General features: G+C 42.6%; 1 protein-coding gene across 8 annotated transcripts in view; it reads left to right on the forward strand.

The window, feature by feature from the left end:
- Nucleotides 1-9625: 9625 nt before the first annotated feature.
- Nucleotides 9626-23369, forward strand: part of LOC139745902 (BUB3-interacting and GLEBS motif-containing protein ZNF207-like) — an 86950-nt gene continuing 73206 nt past the window's right edge. For 7 of the 8 annotated variants that reach the window (XM_071656562.1, XM_071656563.1, XM_071656568.1 and 4 more), the window contains exons 1-2: nt 9626-9767; nt 22797-22923. In XM_071656562.1, the coding sequence (XP_071512663.1) occupies nt 9646-9767; nt 22797-22923 (249 nt within the window). In that variant the 5' untranslated portion in view covers nt 9626-9645. Of the gene's footprint in view, nt 9768-9892; nt 10025-22796; nt 22924-23369 lie in introns of those variants that run through there. The other variant, XM_071656567.1, reaches the window with a different exon arrangement.

The following is a 23369-nucleotide window of genomic DNA, read 5'->3' on the forward strand; positions in this document are numbered from 1 at the left end:
ATTAAGAGCAAAAAAAGAGCGTATTGAGCGTAACATTGACGCATCTGTGGCGTAGTGGTTAGAAGCGTTCATGATCGTGAGGCATTCAAAGGGCCGCATAGGTTCGAATCCTGGAGGCGGCAAGTGTGTGCACAGTCAACCCAGCTGTTCATCCACGCCCTTTATGGGTTGGTCGATACAATGTCTACCTGGCTCAGGGTCAAGCTATATATATAACGTTAATGGAAAGGTCTGGATGACGGGCCTGGGTTCCCCCAGGGGCGACGTCTCAGCCAACATGACAAGTGGTCCAAGGGCGTCGCGCTGAGGACGTGGTCCAAGGGCGTCGCGCTGAGGACGTGGTCCAAGGGCGTCGCGCTGAGGACGCTGGTGTGGGAGGTTGTCGCTCGTCGTCCCCACCACCAGAACTGTGGACGCCCTTCTGGCTTGGCCACTTCTGGAGGAGGGTGGGTCATGAAGTCTTCCTCCTCCTCCTCCTCCAGGTGACCCGATACACTACACCTTATAGCCCATGCTGGCCTTCCACCTCATCTCTTCTTAGCTTTTCTCTAAACCAGAGATAACCATTAACTACTGTAACAAGGCCGTCTGTTGCAGCATCTCAAATGGCTGAATTGGAAAAGGAGGCAACACGTTTTCCTTTTTCCCACAAACTACATCACGCTAAAGTTAATGCTATTTGATCATCAGAATTCAGACACAGATCGTGAGGGGAAATGGCCTCCATGTATTCTTGCCAAGTTGGAGGTCTTGGATTGACTATTCCTTCCATGTTGCAGTCTTGTTCTCCTACTGAACCACTACCCCAAAATGGACCGACCCCACGGCCGTGTAACTTGACGATGTAGGGTTCCTGTGTCCCCTGGTGTAGTCCATCAGGTTCATATATATATATATATATATATATATATATATATATATATATATATATATATATATATATATATATATATATATATATATATATTCCCCATGCCATCACAGACGTTGTCTTGCGATCTCTGCAGACGAGGAGCGACGATAGAGCCAGCCGCCAGGCTCCACTACTACTGCACCAGCAGGAGGAGGAGGCTCCTCCTAAGGCTTCTTAAAGGCTTTGTGTGTGTGTGTGTGTGTGTGTGTGTGTGTGTGTGGACGTGATCCAACATCGCAAGAACAGTGGCTGACGACGACCCTTCCTCCTCCCAGCCATAATAGCCCCAGTCTGCTATGGACGACCGCTGGAGAGAGAGCCCAGGTCACCTGGTGAGGTTTGTGGTCGTCTACGGGTCGTGTGGAGGAAGTAAACACCACCAAAACCTCTCAAGGTTTTTTCCCGTGGGTTTTTAACCTTCAGTTGGGTCATCATAGCTTCCTACGAAGATTGCATGATCGTCCCGCACATCCACCTGTTTGGAAGTTCAGATTTTTTGTTTAATAGTTTTTGATGCGTTTTGCTCGATTCTCTCCTTCATTTCGACCGTAAATCAACACCTTTTTTGACATAATTCACCCCGCCCCCTTTACCTAAAGGTGCCCAGAGGGAATTGGGGTTTTAGGCGAGATAAATGAAGAAAACTCATGATTTTCGATGCAATCGAAGGTCACAATCGCTCAAAGGCCATCATGAACCAAAGTGGAGACCATTTCCACCATTCCCAGCCTAACCTAACCTAACCTAACTTGCCAATTTACTGGTGATCCCAGGCCATGAGCAATCGTGCTACCAAACTCTTAGGTCGACCAACGTCACACTTCAGACCTGAGTGGAGGGCAAGGCTGGAAGTTGCCTCTTACACTGTGGGAGGCGTAGCCAGACCCGCCATACGCCTACTTGGAGAGGACTTGTAACCCTGGTATGTGGCGCATGCGTATTTTGCGGTCTTGTTTGGCCCTTAAGGTTGGACATGGACGATCCATAGGAGATTTCTGATATGGATTCGAGCCAGAACATTTACAGAATCTACGTCAGTGATCAATTCATCTTACAAGACAGGACATTAAGGTCGATTTACCTGCGTCATTGCAAACGTATCCCAGCGTTAGGGACATTCCTGACAGCTCGTTGTTTACTCTCATTTGACCACTACGGTATATGGAGGGGGGGTGTCAAGGGCTTTCCCCTCCAGTATGTTTTTATTTGGGAAAGACGATTAATCTACCGCAAGGTCCATTCTGGCTCTCAGGTAGCTGAAGGCTTCACCGCCAAACGTGAAAATGCAGTAAAGAGTCGTGCCTGACAATGCAAGACGCGCGAAGGAAAGAATGAGGGAAGGTTTAGCACAGCGTCTGCTGAGCGAGCGGACACACTCAGCCGTGGAGCAAGTCCACACTCAGCCGTGGAGCAAGTCCACACTCAGCGGTGGAGCAAGTCCTGGAGTGGATATGGTGATGGATCATCGTATCATGTCTGAGTAAAACCTGCTCTCGTCTTCACCCATGCAAGGCCCTTCCTTCCCCCTAGCGAAGGGGCGAAGGGTTCATTCCCCCGCCTGAACCACCTCCCCTTTTTAATAGTTTTATCCCCTTCGCTGCTACCAGTGGCCAGCCTGTTGCCTAGCTAATGCCCTCCTGTGAATGGGCAGCGCCAAGAGGAATATTGACCGCGCTGAATGACCAAGCTCTTGAGAATGGCATGATGAGGGGAAATGGAGACGGAGGAAGATGTGAGTCTTACAACCATATCCTCTCCTTTATCAACAGATGACACATCTTGTCGTTTGCGTTGTCGCTTATATATTCATAGACTTAAGAAATGGAGGAAGGTGTATGGATTGTAATAGAATATGGTTTGAATAGGGTAATCCTTATCGCTCTAACCCTGCAGTGGAGTCTGCAGGGGAAGAGGCTGGTGGGGAAAAAATCCCCATGTACCATCAAAGATCGCGTATGGTAAGCATGGGGTCTCGAACCCTCATAGAGAAACTATCATATCCCTTAGCCATGATCACTTCAAAAGCTCTGCAACCTGGATCAATTGAAGGTTTTTTAAATGTCGTTTTTCACAGTTTTGCAGGAGTTCCTTCGTGAATTCTACTTCACCAGGAAAACCATTATCTTTGGTTGATGGCGTTTGGTAACTTCCCGTGTTGATTTCCTACATATTTTTATTAGCGACGATTTCGTTGGTGCATACTTACGTTTTCCCTTGAGTGGCGTCCACCTTGACGCCACTGTGAGCCATCCCAACGCAATAAACGGAGTGGAGGCTCATAAGAGAGGAAATATCTTCTAGCATCTTCAGGTAAGGGAGGGTAAACAACATGGAGGCTACCTCTGCCTGTTGTAGCTTCTTGTGACATTTCCATCGGCAGCTGAGCTTTGATCAGCTTTGTATCGGATCGCCTGTGTTGCAAGTTTGGCGGTTGTCTATCCCAGCGACTTACCAGTTCATCCGGGGCTTCTGAATCCTTACGAAAACTCTGTCGTGAAGACTTTAGCTTCAGTGTTCCCGAGGATTTTCGAGTTTTTAGCGTAAGGCGTTGGTAAAAGCGCAAGACGACCCTTGTCCTATATACGTGTTGCCTTTGGCTACAAAAGGTCTTTGAAAATGGTTCTCTATGGAAATGCTACGTGTGTTTTTTGGGGGCATCATTTTGTTCATCTTTTTTGTATAATGTCGGGTATAATGTTGGGCAAAGCTTCGTCTAGGTTTCTTAATCACATCCCTTGGAATATAATTTCTCCCGCTTGGCTTATGACAGCTTTTCTCTATTCTTATCTATGGCTACTTCTTCTTTTCCTTTCGTATAGTGTTTACACAATGTATATCATTCCCGCCTCAAACATGGCAAATTACGTATAATCAAACACAGCTTCAGCCAAAATTTACCACTATCAGCATTGATAAAGATGTCCAACAAAGACAGAAGGCGAAAAACAGATTATAATGAACACTTGACAGATTAAATCGATACCCCAGGTCTACAATCTCTTCTTTAATGCTTTCAGGCAAGAAATTTGATGACTGCAGCAAGAACATCCATATCTGAGAGGCGTGCCTGTACACGAAATATATGTTGACCGTGAAATAATATATAAGTTTACGGGACAACCAAAGAAAACGGGAACTATACAGGTAAAGCCTAGGCCAGAGCCAGTATACGTATGGCTGGCCAGTGCTCAAGTGACTGAAAGACTCGATCATAAATAAATATATACTCAGCCTTGATTGCCCACTGACAATTATCTACCCAGTGAAAAATAGACACACCTGAGCTACAGTCATCTGAGAAATGAAGGACGCAACCCAACCGGAAAGAACATACACTAGAAAAACTATGAATTGATTGTTAGCATCAAGCAGTCTCTCCATTAACAATGCCGTACGCAAAAACTGATAGACAATCCTGAAACTCATGTTAATAGGGTAACTATGAAGCCCTGATCAGATATTATTACCAAGGAAATATAGTAAACAACGATTTTCATATTAAAGTGGCACTCACAACCTCAGCAACCAGTCAACATAGCACTCTCTTGCGGATATATATATATATATATATATATATATATATATATATATATATATATATATATATATATATATATATATATATAATTTTTTCTTTCAAACTACTTGCCATTTCCCGCGTTAGCGAGGTAGCGTTAAGAACAGAGGACTGGGCCTTTGAGGGAATATCCTCACTTGGCCCCCTTCTCTGTTCCTTCTTTTGGAAAATAAAAAAAAAGGGGAGGATTTCCAGCCCCCCCCCCCCGCTCCCTCCCCTTTTAGTCGCCTTTTACGACACGCAGGGAATACGTGGGAAGTATTCTTTCTCCCCTATCCCCAGGGATAATATATATATATATATATATATATATATATATATATATATATATATATATATATATATATGTGTGTGTGTGTGTGTGTGTGTGTGTGTGTGTGTATATATATGAAGGATGGTGAAAGGCGTGAACGGGATAGAATGAAATGGAACGATGTGTTATACTGGGGTCGACGCGCTGACACTGGACTGAACCAGGGCATGTGAAGTGTCTGGGGTGAACCATGGAAATGTCTGTGGTGCCTGGATGTGCATAGGGAGCTGTGGTTACAATGACGCATGACACATGACAGCCAGAGAATGGATGTGAATGATTGTGACATTTCTTCGTATGCATGTGGCGCTCCTTCGACAACGCGGGAAACGTCAATTAAGTGTGTGTGTGTGTGTGTGTGTGTGTGTGTGTGTGTGTGATAGCACACATACACAGTAAGATAGTGAAAACTGATAGGTGTGTAGAGGTCCATGTTCATTGATTTTGGTCCTTCAGAAAATCGTGCCATCACGTTTCTCTGATAAGAGAGAGAGAGAGAGAGAGAGAGAGAGAGAGAGAGAGAGAGAGAGAGAGAGAGAGAGAGAGAGAGAGAGAGAGAGAAGCAACATATTAAGCGGAACATCAACAGGGAAAGAAGATAAAGAGTGGAAAACATGCCAGCCTTCCGCTCCTCAGCAACATCCAGCTCCAGTGCCTCTGGTAATATTGACAAGTATATATATATATATATATATATATATATATATATATATATATATATATATATATATATATATATATATATATATATATATATATATATATATATATATATATCACAGATATCGAGAAAATCACACGTCACAAGCAAGACTCCCAATGACCCACAGACACTTAGTTAACTTGTCGCGCGCCCTCCCGCGCCCCCGCCCGCGCCCCTCAGGCAGGTCGAAGCCTCCGGCAGGTGGCGCCATGCTCTGCTAACTGACCTTTACCTTCCTCACAAAAGGACTTTGATTTAGTGGCGGTGGGCGGCCAGGCCCAGGCCAGCACTAGCCCTCAGGTCAGATTTCGTTATCGGTGACGCATGCGCAACCCAGGCGTCTTCAGGGACGAGCGATAAGGGCGCGGGGATGCTTATCAAATGACACTGGCTCTTCTCCCCCGTTTAGAACAACTGTTGTGAACCAGGGTGTTCCAGCTACGCCTGTGTTCAAATGAGGTGAACCAGCGTGTTCAATGGGGTCATTACAGCCCTCTGGGACGACTGAGGAACCACCTGACGAAGTAATTAGTACGCCGGGAGGGCCTGGTGTGTGTGTGTGTGTGTGTGTGTGTGTGTACATGTGCACCTTAAAGTGAATGTATGGGGCCCAGGAATGCGAGCTGGGTACATGTCATTGCGTATGTACGCTACATTCTCTCTGGCGTATGTATGTACAAGAATGCATGATGCGTACATGCAAGGTGCCATGTGTTTGAGCCCTTGACTTTCTCGTCTTAGGGAAAATGTAATTAAGTCAAATATCGATTATCTATTAAAAAAAATATGGAGGGTATCGTAGCTAAATACATTATATAAATCACTGAAAAATTATACTGGAAGTTTGTAGATGCAATGATGTCTATTGTTAACTTATAAATGAAAGCATCTTATTATTTATTTGCATATAATTAAAGTTACCAGATACAACTGTGGGACGAGCTACTGATGATGTGAATTTCATTTCCATTTTGATCTTAGACTGTAAACTGAAGAAGCTTCAGTAGAAATAAGAATCACATCCATTATCAAAACATGGGAATACAAATATGACAATTCCTTGTGTCTAAAACCACAGTACATTCTACGTTTGCCTTATAATACAAATACAGAAATACAGTACTAGAATGAATTCTACACCACAGTCATACAGGGATGGAAATGGGTCATGGGAATGATACATGATTAAGGGGAACAGGATTGGGAAGGGGTAAGGATGTGAATGGGTCTATCAATATTGCTTGAAGAGAAAGCACAGTACAATTGATGGGTGTCATGTAGGATAAGGGGCTGAGGGAAAAGGGAACATGGCCTGTACCACCATGGCCATCCCTAATCATATAAAGAGAAATAAATAATAATAACTAGATCAGTACAAAGCTAGGCTGTTATCTTTGCAATACTCACAAGAAAATAGCGAATGGATTTCGTAAAATTTGGAAAGTACACACCTTAAATATTCCAGTTGGTTGTTGAAATAGACTCAAGATATTCCCAAGGTCTGAATGTAATAGGAATAAACAAATTATCTTTATCGAATAATGCTAGATTTTTAACCTGTTAATTATTTGTTTTCCAATTGCAATGTGCCGACATGTGACACGTCCATTAGTGTTTTGCAGACTAATCTATCTATAATTTCTCTTTATGACTGGATTTATTGACTTTTGGATAAATCCTGAGATTTATACAATTATAAATTATAATAATCGAAAACTATTTATTGCACTACGTCAACTGGGTTAAGCTAGAGAGCTCACACCTGTCCTCCCTGCTTGAAGTCTCATCCAGTCTAATGGCATTGATTAAACAGCAAACCAATTAGCCTTAGCAAACCATTAACCAGAGGGCTCTGCCCCTGGATTACCCTAATGTAATCCTGGTATTAAACCTCAAGGTAATTAAGAGTGGCACAAAGGAAGATAATCTAAGCCCCAAATACACATCGGCAAAATAACTATTTGGTCTATTAATGTCAAGCCCAGGTAGCATTAATCTCATATTTCTCCTATTTATCTCTTACGAAATTATGACAGTGGATCTTTTCTTTTTCTGTTAATAACTTTGGGGTTTAATAGATTGATAGAGATACTGCCAGAAATTTAGGGTTCATCCTCAGAACGACGGATAAATAGACCAATAATATACCATTTGCCAATTCTGTTCTCCCTCCCCAAAGTGTCTCATGTCTTCCTGGTATGCCATACCTTTCAAGTGTTAGGGATTAGGGACCCAATAGAGGCCGAAATGCACATAGGGATTAGGGACCCAATAGAGGCCCAAATGCACAAAAGGGCCCACTAGAGGCCTAAATGCACATAGGGATTAGGGACCCAACACAGGCCTAAATACACATAGGGATTAGGGACCCAATAGAGGCCTAAACACACATAGGGATTAGGGACCCAATAGAGGCCGAAATGCACATAGAGATTATGGACCCAATAGAGGCCTAAACACACATAGGGATCAGGGACCCAATAGAGGCCGAAATGCACATAGGGATTAGGGACCCAATAGAGACCTTAATACACATAGGGATTAGGGACCCACTAGAGGCCTAAATACACATAGGGATTAGGGACCCACTAGAGGCCTAAATACACATAGGGATTTGGGACCCAATAGAGGCCTGAATGCACATAGGGATTAGGGACCCAATAGAGGCCTAAATGCACATAGGGATTAGGGACCCACTAGAGGCCTAAATACACATAGGGATTAGGGACCCACTAGAGGCCTAAATGCACATAGGGATTAGGGACCCACTAGAGGCCTAAATACACATAGGGATTAGGGACCCACTAGAGGCCTAAATGCACATAGGGATTAGGGACCCAATAGAGGCTTAAATGCACATAGGGATTAGGGACCCACTAGAGGCCTAAATACACATAGGGATTAGGGACCCACTAGAGGCCTAAATGCACATAGGGATTAGGGACCCAATAGATGCCTAAATGCACATAGGGATTAGGGACCCAATAGAGGCCTAAATGCACATAGAGATCAAAATGCACAAAAAGGCTAGTCGAGGTTGAATGCTCACAGGGACCCAGTAGAGGCCGAAAAGCACAAGCTGCATGCACAGAAGGGAACCATTAGAGGCCCAAATGTACATAGAGGCTTGATAGAGGCCTAAAATGCACTGAGAGGCTTAATAAAGGCTTAAAATGCACATAGAGGCTTAATAGAGGCCTAAGATACGCTGAGAGGCTTAATAGAAGCTTAAAATTCACAGAGAGGCTTAATAGAGACCCAAATGCTCATAGAGGCTTAATAGAGGCCTAAAATACACTGAGAGGCTTAATGGAGTCTCAACATGCACATAGAGGCTTAATAGAGGCTTAAAATGCACATAGAGGCTTAATAGAGGCCTAAAATACGCTGAGAGGCTTAATAGAGTCTTAAAATGCACATAGAGGCTTAATAGAGGCCCAAATGTTCGTAGAGGCTTAATAGAGTCTTAAAATGCACATAGAGGCTTAATAGAGGCCTAAAATGCACATAGAGCCTTAACATGCACATAGAGGCTTAATAGAGGGCCTAAAATGCGTATTGAGGCTTAATAGAGGCTTAAAATGCACAGAGGCCTAAAATGCACAAAGGCTTAATAGAGGCCTAAAATGCGCATAGAGGCTTAATAGAGGCCTAAAATGCACATAGAGGCTTGATAGAGGCTTAAAATGCACATAGAGGCTTAATAAAGCCCTAAAATGCGCTTAGAGGCTTAATAGAGGCTGAAATTGCACATAGATGCTTAATAGTGGCCTAAAATGCACATAGATGCTTAATAGAGGCCTAAAATGGACATAGAGGCTTAATAGAGGCCTAAAATGCACATAGAGGCTCTAATGCACATACCAGCTTACTTCATTGTTTCCCAGAAATATAAAAAAATTTCATATAAAATGTTTCGTCCTAGCCTACCTGGAAGGATGGATGAGCCACGCTTAAACCCTTCAAATCCCGGATGGCTAGGTGAGATAGGCGTTCTCCCTTGTGTATTTAGATCAAGACAACTCTTTCTAAACGGCCTTGAGATAATAAAGGGCAGGGTGCCAATGGTGACGGTGGGGGGGCAAGGTTGAAATATGGCGGGGCGTTGGAGCTGCCATCTTGCGGCTGAAGGACGACGCATGCGTACACCGCGGGTCAGTACGACGCAGTCTGCCATATTGTTTTTCAACAGCTCGACTTCCCCGTATTTATCACACAAAATGGGTCGTAAAAAGAAGAAGCAAACGAAACCCTGGTGTTGGTAAGTGGGGGTGGTGTCCCATGGCCCACGTAGGCCTAGTGTAAGGGCCAAGAAAGGCCTAGGGTCGGGGGTATAAAGGGGAATTGGCCCTGGCCGCTGGTGCCTGGCTCGAGGAAATTATCTTTTCGGGCCTGAGCTTCGTTCCCGGTCGATGGGGGTTGGCAGGAATCGATTTTTCGAGGCTGGCCTCACTATTGCCGTGGGTTTTACCGTGGTGTGTCAGGTGTGTGGGGCTCTCTAGTGCCCCCACTATAGAGGTAGGAGAGAAGTGCAATTGCCCTCCCCCCCGTCGTCCTCGTATATATTAACGTCCACCGCCAAAAATGGTGTGTGGCTTTACACACTTCAGAATGTTATGCTATTTTGGTTCTGCAGATGGTTTTCCCCCTCTCATGCCTCTGGCTACCCTATTTTTTGGTTCTGATGATGGTTTTCCCTCCTCACGGCTCTGGTTACCCTATTCATCGCGTGTGTTCACTTTCCTGTAGGAGTCTTTTTTTAAGAACCTATTTTGGGTAAGATATTTAGTCACTGTCTTGATTCAGGCTCGAGGAAAAAGTTGGGGTAGATTTTTTATTTTTTGTCTCCCCGAGTTGTGGTAGGGTTAGGGTAGATCCCATGGTGGAGACGCAGCTTATTTGACCGTGGAACATTGGTGTTCTGGTTAATTAAATGCATTAAATTTGCTCAGCGAAGGTACGGTCATGATTTGGGACCCCCCAAGCCAGACTGGTGTAGTGCCAATAGATGGTTAAACTGGGATATGCATTGTGTGGTCATGTTACCGTGTGGCGTGCATTGGGGTCGACATTTTCTGCTATATTTTTTTTCTGTGGCTTTGTAAAAAAAAAAATATCCTGTAATTTGTCTGTGTAGCTTCACGGGGTTATTTTGTTGTGTATAAATAAGTTTTGATGAGTGAAGATAAATATATGATGGCCAGGGAGTCAGTAGCTTTGGAAAGTTTATTAAGAAGGATTGATTGATTTGATAGAGAGGAATTTGGAGCATTATATTATAGGATTTTTTCTAACCTAATTAAAGTTAGCCTAACGTTAACTAAGATTATGCGTAAACATTTTGGAAGGAAATCTTAATTCCATTATATGGAACAACTGTTTTGTCTTATTTTATTGTTTTATTGTACGATAGTACGTAATATGGTAATGATGATTATGATGATAATTGGGGGAGATACAAGGTTAATTGCTATTGCTGTTGGTGAAATTTAGGTGGTTTACTACTGTAGCCATGCAATTCCATTAAATTTTATCGCTGAGTCCTTTAAACAATGCTGGTGTAGTGCATAGAGAAAGGACCAGTTGCAGAGCTTGATTTGGGCAATGTGATTGATTGATCAATAGTCAATATAATTATGATGATAAGGTTGATTAATGTAAATGAAGACAGTACAATTATAAAATATTTTATATTTTTTATTATACTTTGTCGCTGTCTCCCGTGTTTGCGAGGTAGCGCAAGGAAACAGACGAAAGAAATGGCCCAACCCCCCCCATACACATGTATATACATACGTCCACACACGCAAATATACATACCTACACAGCTTTCCATGGTTTACCCCAGACGCTTCACATGCCTTGATTCAATCCACTGACAGCACGTCAACCCCGGTATACCACATCGCTCCAATTCACTCTATTCCTTGCCCTCCTTTCACCCTCCTGCATGTTCAGGCCCCGATCACACAAAATCTTTTTCACTCCATCTTTCCACCTCCAATTTGGTCTCCCTCTTCTCCTCGTTCCCTCCACCTCCGACACATATATCCTCTTGGTCAATCTTTCCTCACTCATTCTCTCCATGTGCCCAAACCATTTCAAAACACCCTCTTCTGCTCTCTCAACCACACTCTTTTTATTTCCACACATCTCTCTTACCCTTACGTTACTCACTCGATCACACCACCTCACACCACACATTGTCCTCAAACATCTCATTTCCAGCACATCCATCCTCCTGCGCACAACTCTATCCATAGCCCACGCCTCGCAACCATACAACATTGTTGGAACCACTATTCCTTCAAACATACCCATTTTTGCTTTCCGAGATAATGTTCTCGACTTCCACACATTCTTCAAGGCCCCCAGAATTTTCGCCCCCTCCCCCACCCTATGATCCACTTCCGCTTCCATGGTTCCATCCGCTGCCAGATCCACTCCCAGATATCTAAAATACTTCACTTCCTCCAGTTTTTCTCCATTCAAACTCACCTCCCAATTGACTTGACCCTCAACCCTACTGTACCTAATAACCTTGCTCTTATTCACATTTACTCTTAACTTTCTTCTTCCACACACTTTACCAAACTCAGTCACCAGCTTCTGCAGTTTCTCACATGAATCAGCCACCAGCGCTGTATCATCAGCGAACAACAACTGACTCACTTCCCAAGCTCTCTCATCCCCAACAGACTTCATACTTGCCCCTCTTTCCAAAACTCTTGCATTTACCTCCCTAACAACCCCATCCATAAACAAATTAAACAACCATGGAGACATCACACACCCCTGCCGCAAACCTACATTCACTGAGAACCAATCACTTTCCTCTCTTCCTACACGTACACATGCCTTACATCCTCGATAAAAACTTTTCACTGCTTCTAACAATTTATAGTAACTCGCCTAGTTGCAAGAATGATACGAGAAATGTGCCAACATTAAATGTTTGTTACTGAGTATTGCATGACTGCTTGCTGTGTATGGTATATTTTGTTTATAATATTACAAATTGAATTATCACTTTAGAGTCACCACTAAAGATAGCATGGATTTGGGAGATATGCAAATCAGTGGAGGTACTGAGATGCACTGACCACGCAGCCCCAAAGTTCAAGGTAGATGGTCTTAACGCTAAAAAAAAAAATGTAAGCAGTGGAAGAAAAGTAGCAAAGCAAAGGCTATCTCCCCACCCTCCACACGCCGGCAGGAAAACGGGTTGAGAAAATACCTTGCCAGGTTAATAAGCCTGAAGGAAATTTTTATGGGAAAGTCGTAAGTTACATCGAACATGAATGTCATGCATCCTTTTACCAGTGACAGGCAACCCTTCACTTTTTGTTGCAAAGGCAATGCTAAGGATAAACTTGAGCTCTAGCATCTCCACTTTCCATGTCCTTGTTTTTTACTCGTGTTGAGGAATGATACAGTGATTCTTGAATACTCTTTCAAAGCAGGTAACAGGTTAATCAGTGTTATTATGATACCGCAACATGGCCAGTGGTTGAGAAGCTAGCACAGTACACCACTGTTATGGTGACTTAATACCGGAGAGTGGCTAAGTGATGATGAAACCTAATTTTTGAAGATATTAAGGGTGTTGCTGTGAACAACATTTTCTGGAAACTTATTACATGCATCAGTAATGTCATTGGTGTGGGAGGCAAGTTGTTAGAAGCAGTGAAAAGTTTTTATCGAGGATGTAAGGCATGTGTACGTGTGGGAAGAGAGGAAAGTGATTGGTTCTCAGTGAATGTAGGTTTGCGGCAGGGGTGTGTGATGTCTCCATGGTTGTTTAATTTGTTTATGGATGGGGTTGTTAGGGAGGTGAATGCAAGAGTTTTGGAAAGAGGGGCAAGTATGAAGTCTGTTGGGGATGAGAGAGCTTGGGAAGTGAGTCAGTTGTTCACTGATGGTAGAGCGCTGGTGGCTGATTCATGTGAGAAACTGCAGAAGCTGGTGACTGAGTTTGGTAAAGTGTGTGAAAGAAGAAAGTTAAGAGTAAATGTGAATAAGAGCAAGGTAATTAGGTACAGTAGGGTTGAGGGTCAAGTCAATTGGGAGGTAAGTTCGAATGGAGAAAAACTGGAGGAAGTAAAGTGTTTTAGATATCTGGGAGTGGATCTGGCAGCGGATGGAACCATGGAAGTGGAAGTGGATCATAGGGTGGGGGAGGGGGCGAAAATCCTGGGGGCCTTGAAGAATGTGTGGAAGTCGAGAACATTATCTCGGAAAGCAAAAATGGGTATGTTTGAAGGAATAGTTGTTCCAATAATGTTGTATGGTTGCGAGGTGTGGGCTATGGATAGAGTTGTGCGCAGGAGGATGGATGTGCTGGAAATGAGATGTTTGAGGACAATGTGTGGTGTGAGGTGGTTTGATCGAGTAAGTAACGTAAGGGTAAGAGAGATGTGTGGAAATAAAAAGAGCGTGGTTGAGAGAGCAGAAGAGGGTGTTTTGAAATGGTTTGGACACATGGAGAGAATGAGTGAGGAAAGATTGACCAAGAGGATATATGTGTCGGAGGTGGAGGGAACGAGGAGAAGTGGGAGACCAAATTGGAGGTGGAAAGATGGAGTGAAAAAGATTTTGTGTGATCAGGGCATGAACATGCAGGAGGGTGAAAGGAGGGCAAGGAATAGAGTGAATTGGATCGATGTGGTATACCAGGGGTTGACGTGCTGTCAGTGGATTGAATCAAGGCATGTGAAGCGTCTGGGGTAAACCATGGAAAGCTGTGTAGGTATGTATATTTGCGTGTGTGGACGTATGTATATGCATGTTGTATGGGGGTGGGTTGGGCCATTTCTTTCGTCTGTTTCCTTGTGCTACCTCGCAAACGCGGGAGACCGACAAAACAAAAAAAAAAAGGAAAATATCTCGTACAGTCCAGATTTAACCCATTTCCTTTCATCAGTAATGCTGGTGCTACTCAAAAGAGATGTTCAGTATCGACTTTGTTGAATCTTTTAAGTATTTTGAAACACGTGATTAATATTCCTTGCATAAGAAGAATAAGTTTAATTCTTGCAGTCTCTTCTTTTAGTTGTTCTTTGCTGCTATGCTTCAATATACGAATGTCCTTACTTGGACTCCTTATGCTTGTAAGAAATGATTTAGTTGGAGCTCAGTACTAGATTACATTTTATGATGTTAGATATTGATAATGAGGAACAGCTCATGATATGGTGGCTTGTGTTTAAGGGAGGAGAGACTTCGAGAGTTCACTGGAAATAAAGAAAATCCCAAATAACGTCTTAGCAGTCTGTATTTACAATATTTGCAATGTTGACAAAAAATGTCTGGTGTCATTTATATTCTGAGGATGAAAATTATGTTTGCTGAGTGTGTTTACTTTCCTCAGCTGCATGCAACTAATTTGGCAGAAGGACGATGACGACACCATCATTTTGGCATATTTCAAACATTACAGCAAAATTTACTTTTAATCTTTCCCTGCCTGTGAGGTTAGGTTGGGTTTTCAGATTTTGTTGGTTTTTCTTGGTGTGTTATGTAGTTGTGAAGCACATTTTATTTGATCATTGTACCCCATACATTACTTCCCATAGGGAAATAAATGTAACAACTTATGCTTCCATAGCTGAAATTTTTCTAAATATAAGTATTTCTTTGATATGTTTTTCATCCAAATATATGGGTTATTTACTTTTACCCCATATTATCCTTGATATCTTACGAGTGGCATATTGTTATTAAAGAGTGACAGGTATGGAACTTGTAAGGTATCAAAAATAATGAGTTAAAAAGAGGTAATACGTGTTGAAAAGATCAGCAGTACCTAATAAAACTTACCTAACCTCTGGTAGTCAATAATTCTGCGGATATTGATAGCATATCACTGTAGGGTTTAATGCCATAAATCTTGATCCAGAATTTATTATATTCTCTAGATACTTAACATTGCTGAACAAAAATTATGCAGTGTGCAGAACTGATAATGATATGGAGCTAAGCTGGTAACTTGATTTAGATGGGTGCCCAGTGCTGCTGGAAATTGTTGGGCATGCTGGTCAGTGATGCAAAATGTAGCTTAGTATTTTGTTTTTGAGTAGGTAGTGCAGTGTCTAGTTATTGTATGGGTTGGTATATGCTGAGTAGAATATTGAAGATCATCATAAATCTCGGCTGCTGGAGGGTAACTTGAGGTTTTTGTAGGTTCTGTTGTTTATGTACAGGTGTTTCACCTACTTTTACTATAACCCAATGCTTTGCATGGTTTTTTTTTGTAACCTTCACCCTAATCTTCTCATTCAGGATTGTGGAATAGAATGTAATGCTCCAAATCACAGTCCACCAATCATATTCTTTTCCTTGAAGCATTACTATAACTGCAAAATAGTCTGAAGCTATTAAGAGTAGCAATGCTGACTTACCAACCAGGTAACGTGATGTAACATAATCTCATGTAGCCTTGCATTCTGTAGATTGATTGCTGTAGGCTGAACCCTGACTCTAACAGATCCATCTGTACGATTTTTGTCATTATGATTGCCATGCCTCTTGTAGATAATGAAAATCATACTTATGGAATTGTTACACTTACTATAGGTGTGTTATACAGGCAGCATTCACGTTATATGCCCAGAAGTGTACCACTCAACCAACAGAAGGCATAGCATTGGAGTGGCGAGAAAATGTGATAAATCAATTATGGTTATATTGCTGGTGGGCATATATGTTCAGACAAATCAGATGTTCCACAGTTATTGTTTCCCTTGTTACCATTGCAGTAGTTATTGACTTCGTGTTACTCGTGATGATTGAGGCAGATATGATGATGACAGTTTTGGTCAGGGTATTCCAGGTTTATTGGGCCGGGGTGTAAAGCTACCTGTTGGGAGGTTAGGAAAAGTTGGTTTGACTGGTTTATCCCTTACTCTGATGAGTTTGTCATAAGGGACTCTCCTGTATGATAAAAGAAGCTCCTTGGTGAACACATGTATGTTAATTGCATGTAAAGAAAGACCCTTTATAAGTAGTATACTTCATTGATGCGATTTGGTGTTAGTTGGACCTTGTTGAGGGGTGGAGGTGGCCAGTGTTTAATTTTTTGATGAGGTTTGATTTTACATAGTCTGTATATGTGTACTTACATGGGTACCTAAGCTCACAGACTTTGAGAAAGTTTTAAGAGGTGAATACTATTCAGTACATAATTATTACAGCCATACCTGATCTGTATATATATGTTCTGGAAGGAGGTAAATAAAGTGCGTAAGACAAGGGAGCAAATGGGAACTTCAGTGAAGGGCGCAAATGGGGAGGTGATAACAAGTAGTGGTGATGTGAGAAGGAGATGGAGTGAGTATTTTGAAGGTTTGTTGAATGTGTTTGATGATAGAGTGGTAGATGTAGGGTGTTTTGGTCGAGGTGGTGTGCAAAGTGAGAGGGTTAGGGAAAATGATTTGGTAAACAGAGAAGAGGTAGTAAAAGCTTTGCGGAAGATGAAAGCCGACAAGGCAGCAGGTTTGGATGGTATTGCAGTGGAATTTATTAAAAAAGGGGTGACTGTATTGTTGACTGGTTGGTAAGGTTATTTAATGTATGTATGACTCATGGTGAGGTGCCTGAGGATTGGCGGAATGCGTGCATAGTGCCATTGTATAAAGGCAAAGGGGATAAGAGTGAGTGCTCAAATTACAGAGGTATAAGTTTGTTGAGTATTCCTGGTAAATTATATGGGAGGGTATTGATTGAGAGGGTGAAGGCATGTACAGAGCATCAGATTGGGGAAGAGCAGTGTGGTTTCAGAAGTGGTAGAGGATGTGTGGATCAGGTGTTTGCTTTGAAGAATGTATGTGAGAAATACTTAGAAAAGCAAATGGATTTGTATGTAGCATTTATGGATCTGGAGAAGGCATATGATAGAGTTGATAGAGATGCTCTGTGGAAGGTATTAAGAATATATGGTGTGGAAGGCAAGTTGTTAGAAGCAGTGAAAAGTTTTTATCGAGGATGTAAGGCATGTGTACGGGTAGGAAGAGAGGAAAGTGATTGGTTCTCAGTGAATGTAGGTTTGCGGCAGGGGTGTGTGATGTCTCCATGGTTGTTTAATTTGTTTATGGATGGGGTTGTTAGGGAGGTGAATGCAAGAGTTTTGGAAAGAGGGGCAAGTATGAAGTCTGTTGGGGATGAGAGAGCTTGGGAAGTGAGTCAGTTGTTGTTCGCTGATGATACAGCGCTGGTGGCTAATTCATGTGAGAAACTGCAGAAGCTGGTGACTGAGTTTGGTAAAGTGTGTGAAAGAAGAAAGTTAAGAGTAAATGTGAATAAGAGCAAGGTAATTAGGTACAGTAGGGTTGAGGGTCAAGTCAATTGGGAGGTGAGTTTGAATGGAGAAAAACTGGAGGAAGTGAAGTGTTTTAGATATCTGGGAGTGGATGTGGCAGCGGATGGAACCATGGAAGCGGAAGTGGATCATAGGGTGGGGGAGGGGGCGAAAATTTTGGGAGCCTTGAAGAATGTGTGGAAGTCGAGAACATTATCTCGGAAAGCAAAAATGGGTATGTTTGAAGGAATAGTGGTTCCAACAATGTTGTATGGTTGCGAGGCGTGGGCTATGGATAGAGTTGTGCGCAGGAGGATGGATGTGCTGGAAATGAGATGTTTGAGGACAATGTGTGGTGTGAGGTGGTTTGATCGAGTAAGTAACGTAAGGGTAAGAGAGATGTGTGGAAATAAAAAGAGCGTGGTTGAGAGAGCAGAAGAGGGTGTTTTGAAATGGTTTGGGCACATGGAGAGAATGAGTGAGGAAAGATTGACCAAGAGGATATATGTGTCGGAGGTGGAGGGAACGAGGAGAAGAGGGAGACCAAATTGGAGGTGGAAAGATGAAGTGAAAATGATTTTGTGTGATTGGGGCCTGAACATGCAGGAGGGTGAAAGGAGGGCAAGGAATAGAGTGAATTGGAGTGATGTGGTATACCGGGGTTGACGTGCTGTCGGTGGATTGAATCAAGGCATGTGAAGCATCTGGGGTAAACCATGGAAAGCTGTGTAGGTATGTATATTTGCGTGTGTGGACGTATGTATATACATGTGTATGGGGGTGGGTTGGGCCATTTCTTTCGTCTGTTTCCTTGCGCTACCTCGCAAATGAGGGAGACAGCGACAAAGCAAAAAAAAAATATATATATATATATATATATATATATTTTTTTTTATACTATTCGCCATTTCCTGCATTAGCGAGGTAGCGTTAAGAACAGAGGACTGGGCCTTTGAGGGAATATCCTCACCTGGCCCCCTTCTCTGTTCTTTCTTTTGGGAAAAAAAAAAAAAATGAGTGAGTGAGGAAAGATTGACCAAGAGGATATATGTGTCGAAGGTTGAGGGAACGAGGAGAAGTGGGAGACCAAATTGGAGGTGGAAAGATGGAGTGAAAAAGATTTTGAGTGATCGGGGCCTGAACATGCAGGAGGGTGAAAGGCGGGTAAGGAATAGAGTGAATTGGATCGATGTGGTATACTGGGGTCAACATGCTGTCAATGGATTGAATCAGGGCATGTGAAGCGCCTAGGGTAAACCATGGAAAGTTCTGTAGGGCCTGGATGTGGAAAGGGAGCTGTGGTTTCAGGCATTATTGCATGACAGCTAGAGACTGAACGTGAACGAATGGGGCCTTTGTTGTCTTTTCCTAGCGCTACCTCGCACACATGAGGGGGGAGGGGGATGTTGTTCCATGTGTGGCAAGGTGGCGATGGAAATGAATAAAGGCAGACAGTATTCTTCCCCTCTATCCCCAGGGATATGTGTAATGTGCTGTGTTAATTATTTCTTTATAAGGAGAGAGAGAGAGAGAGAGAGAGAGAGAGAGAGAGAGAGAGAGAGAGAGAGAGAGAGAGAGAGCTTGTGTAATGTACACATTTTATGACATTATGGGTGACCAAGGCATGTGATATTTCATGGCCAGGGAATTCTTTCATCCCTTTGATTTCCGCCATTTCCTTCTTCCCTCCACGTATGACATGTAAACCAATTTGGTCAACCTCTTCTCGCTCATTCTTTTGATGTATATAAGCTATTTCATCACAATCTCTTCACTTCCTTTATCATATCATTTTGTACTCGATCAAGCCTTCTCACCACATGTCCTCAGTTATTTACTCCATTTTCTTTATTCTTTACTTTTCTGCCCAAGGTCCACACGTTCCTTCCATAAAGCACCAGCATTAATACTATACCATCAGACATACCCATTTTTGCCCTTCAGAACAGTGTCTTTTGTTTCACTCATTCCTTTGCCCCCCCTCACCCATCATTGGCTCGCTTCAGCTGTCATAGTTCCATTCACTGTCATATTCACTCCCAGGTATCTAACCACTTCGCTTCTTCCAAGCTCTCACACACAATTGAAACGTGTACTCTAAATAACCTATCTTTCTTCACTGCTGAACCTAGTAATATTGCTTTTATTCACATTTACTTTCAGTGGTCTCCTTTCACAAACTCCCAAAATCATACACCAGCTTTTGCAGTTTCTCTCGTGAATGTCACCAGAGCTACATCAGCAGACAACACCTGACTCACTTCCCAGGCCCCCATTCCCAACAAACCGCATATCTGTTCCTCCCTCCAAGACTTTCATTCGCTTCCCTTACCACCCTTTCCATAAAAAACGTAAAGAGCCATGATGGTAACATCACCCTAGCTGGAGACACACCCACCTTCACTTGGAATCACTCACCCTCCTCTCTTCAGACTCCCACAACTTATGTTTACAAGACCTTTCAGAAATCATATCTATCAATTCCTATCATGACAGAGTGGCAGATATAGGGTGTTTTGGTCGAGGTGGTGTGCAAAGTGAGAGGGTTAGGGAAAATGATTTGGTAAACAGAGAAGAGGTAGTAAAAGCTTTGCGGAAGATGAAAGCCGGCAAGGCAGCAGGATTGGATGGTATTGCAGTGGAATTTATTAAAAAGGGGGGTGACTGTATTGTTGATTGGTTGGTAAGGTTATTTAATGTATGTATGACTCATGGTGAGGTGCCTGAGGATTGGCGGAATGCGTGCATAGTGCCATTGTACAAAGGCAAAGGGGATAAGAGTGAGTGCTCAAATTACAGAGGTATAAGTTTGTTGAGTATTCCTGGTAAATTATATGGGAGGGTATTGATTGAGAGGGTGAAGGCATGTACAGAGCATCAGATTGGGGAAGAGCAGTGCGGTTTCAGAAGTGGTAGAGGATGTGTGGATCAGGTGTTTGCTTTGAAGAATGTATGTGAGAAATACTTAGAAAAGCAAATGGATTTGTATGTAGCATTTATGGATCTGGAGAAGGCATATGATAGAGTTGATAGAGATGCTCTGTGGAAGGTATTAAGAATATATGGTGTGGGAGGCAAGTTGTTAGAAGCAGTGAAAAGTTTTTATCGAGGATGTAAGGCATGTGTACGTGTAGGAAGAGAGGAAAGTGATTGGTTCTCAGTGAATGTAGGTTTGCGGCAGGGGTGTGTGATGTCTCCATGGTTGTTTAATTTGTTTATGGATGGGGTTGTTAGGGAGGTAAATGCAAGAGTCCTGGAAAGAGGGGCAAGTATGAAGTCTGTTAGGGATGAGAGAGCTTGGGAAGTGAGTCAGTTGTTGTTCGCTGATGATACAGCGCTGGTGGCTGATTCATGTGAGAAACTGCAGAAGCTGGTGACTGAGTTTGGTAAAGTGTGTGGAAGAAGAAAGTTAAGAGTAAATGTGAATAAGAGCAAGGTTATTAGGTACAGTAGGGTTGAGGGTCAAGTCAATTGGGAGGTGAGTTTGAATGGAGAAAAACTGGAGGAAGTGAAGTGTTTTAGATATCTGGGAGTGGATCTGTCAGCGGATGGAACCATGGAAGCGGAAGTGGATCATAGGGTGGGGGAGGGGGCGAAAATTTTGGGAGCCTTGAAAAATGTGTGGAAGTCGAGAACATTATCTCGGAAAGCAAAAATGGGTATGTTTGAAGGAATAGTGGTTCCAACAATGCTGTATGGTTGCGAGGCGTGGGCTATGGATAGAGTTGTGCGCAGGAGGATGGATGTGCTGGAAATGAGATGTTTGAGGACAATGTGTGGTGTGAGGTGGTTTGATCGAGTAAGTAACGTAAGGGTAAGAGAGATGTGTGGAAATAAAAAGAGCGTGGTTGAGAGAGCAGAAGAGGGTGTTTTGAAATGGTTTGGGCACATGGAGAGAATGAGTGAGGAAAGATTGACCAAGAGGATATATGTGTCGGAGGTGGAGGGAACGAGGAGAAGAGGGAGACCAAATTGGAGGTGGAAAGATGGAGTGAAAAAGATTTTGTGTGATCGGGGCCTGAACATGCAGGAGGGTGAAAGGAGGGCAAGGAATAGAGTGAATTGGAGCGATGTGGTATACAGGGGTTGACGTGCTGTCAGTGGATTGAATCAAGGCATGTGAAGCGTCTGGGGTAAACCATGGAAAGCTGTGTAGGTATGTATATTTGCGTGTGTGGATGTGTGTATGTACATGTGTATGGGGGGGGGGTTGGGCCATTTCTTTCGTCTGTTTCCTTGCGCTACCTCGCAAACGCGGGAGACAGCGACAAAGTATAAAAAAAAAAAAAAAAAAAAAAAAAAAAAGCTTTTTTCCATTTCCATAAATGACACATACACATCCCTTTCTTTCTTTATTTCTTGCACCTGTTCTTTTAGCACCTGATTCATACATCGTCGACCATTACTGAAGCCAAATCATTCCTCCACAGTCTGAAACTATGTGCTTCCCACCACTCTCTCACATAGCTTACTAGGCACACTCAACAAACTGATACCTATTGACCCCCCTCCCCATGTACACACACACACACACACACCATCTTTATGCATTGGCATTATACAGGCATTCAGCCATTCCTTAGGCACCTTACCATGAGCCATACATAGATTGGAAATCCAAACTATCCAACACAACAACGTCTCCCCCCCCCCCTTTATTTGAGAAATTCCACTTTTTTCACTGTATTCAATTAAGTAACCATTTATCTTTAATTTTTTTTCAGCTTACATAGGTTGTAGGTGGATAGGATATTTTGGAGGCTGTTTACTTGATTCACCACATTAAGTTGGGATTAGCGGGATGACGGAAAGAAATGTTTTTCCAGATACCTGAAGTATATGGCTGAGATATTTTTGATTACATGTGTTAATGATTTAGAGTTTAGATGTCTTTTAACATGCTGAAAATGTTCCTTGCGAACCCAGATAAAGATATCTTTCATTGAATTTATATCTCTTGCATACTGTATTCTAAGATGTTTTTTTCTTCACCAGGTACTGCAACCGTGAATTTGATGATGAAAAGATTTTGATACAACATCAGAAAGCCAAACATTTCAAATGTCATATATGTCATAAGAAACTATATACAGGTCCAGGGTTGTCTATCCATTGTATGCAAGTAAGTTTGTAGTTTCTTCTTTATCTTTTGCTTTACTGAAATGAGGTTTCTGCCCCTGCCGGATATTTGTTATTTGTACTCTGGCTCTCCACCATGCAGTCTGAGTTGCTTCCCTCCTCGAATGGGTCTTCAAAATCATATTTTGCCAGTGATCAAACTCAACAGTTTCAGGCTTGATAAGGCTGTAGTAAGGTCCATAATCAGTATGTTAAGGGTGCTAATGTAGTCTGCAGTGTATTTCATCATACCTTCCCAAACCTAGTATAATTGGTCTATGTGAATGTTGGATTTGGGACATGATGATATGGGTTTTGGGAGAAAAAACATGCAAAACATTTGACGCTTACTTTTTGTAAGGTTTGATGTTAGAGTTGTGACGATATTATCTATGAAAAGGTTTTTCAAGTACATAGAATAATATTTTGACCAATAGGTTAGGTTAGGTT

This window comes from Panulirus ornatus, chromosome 63 (genome assembly GCF_036320965.1).
Source record: "Panulirus ornatus isolate Po-2019 chromosome 63, ASM3632096v1, whole genome shotgun sequence".
In the NCBI taxonomy this organism is placed as follows: domain Eukaryota; kingdom Metazoa; phylum Arthropoda; class Malacostraca; order Decapoda; family Palinuridae; genus Panulirus; species Panulirus ornatus.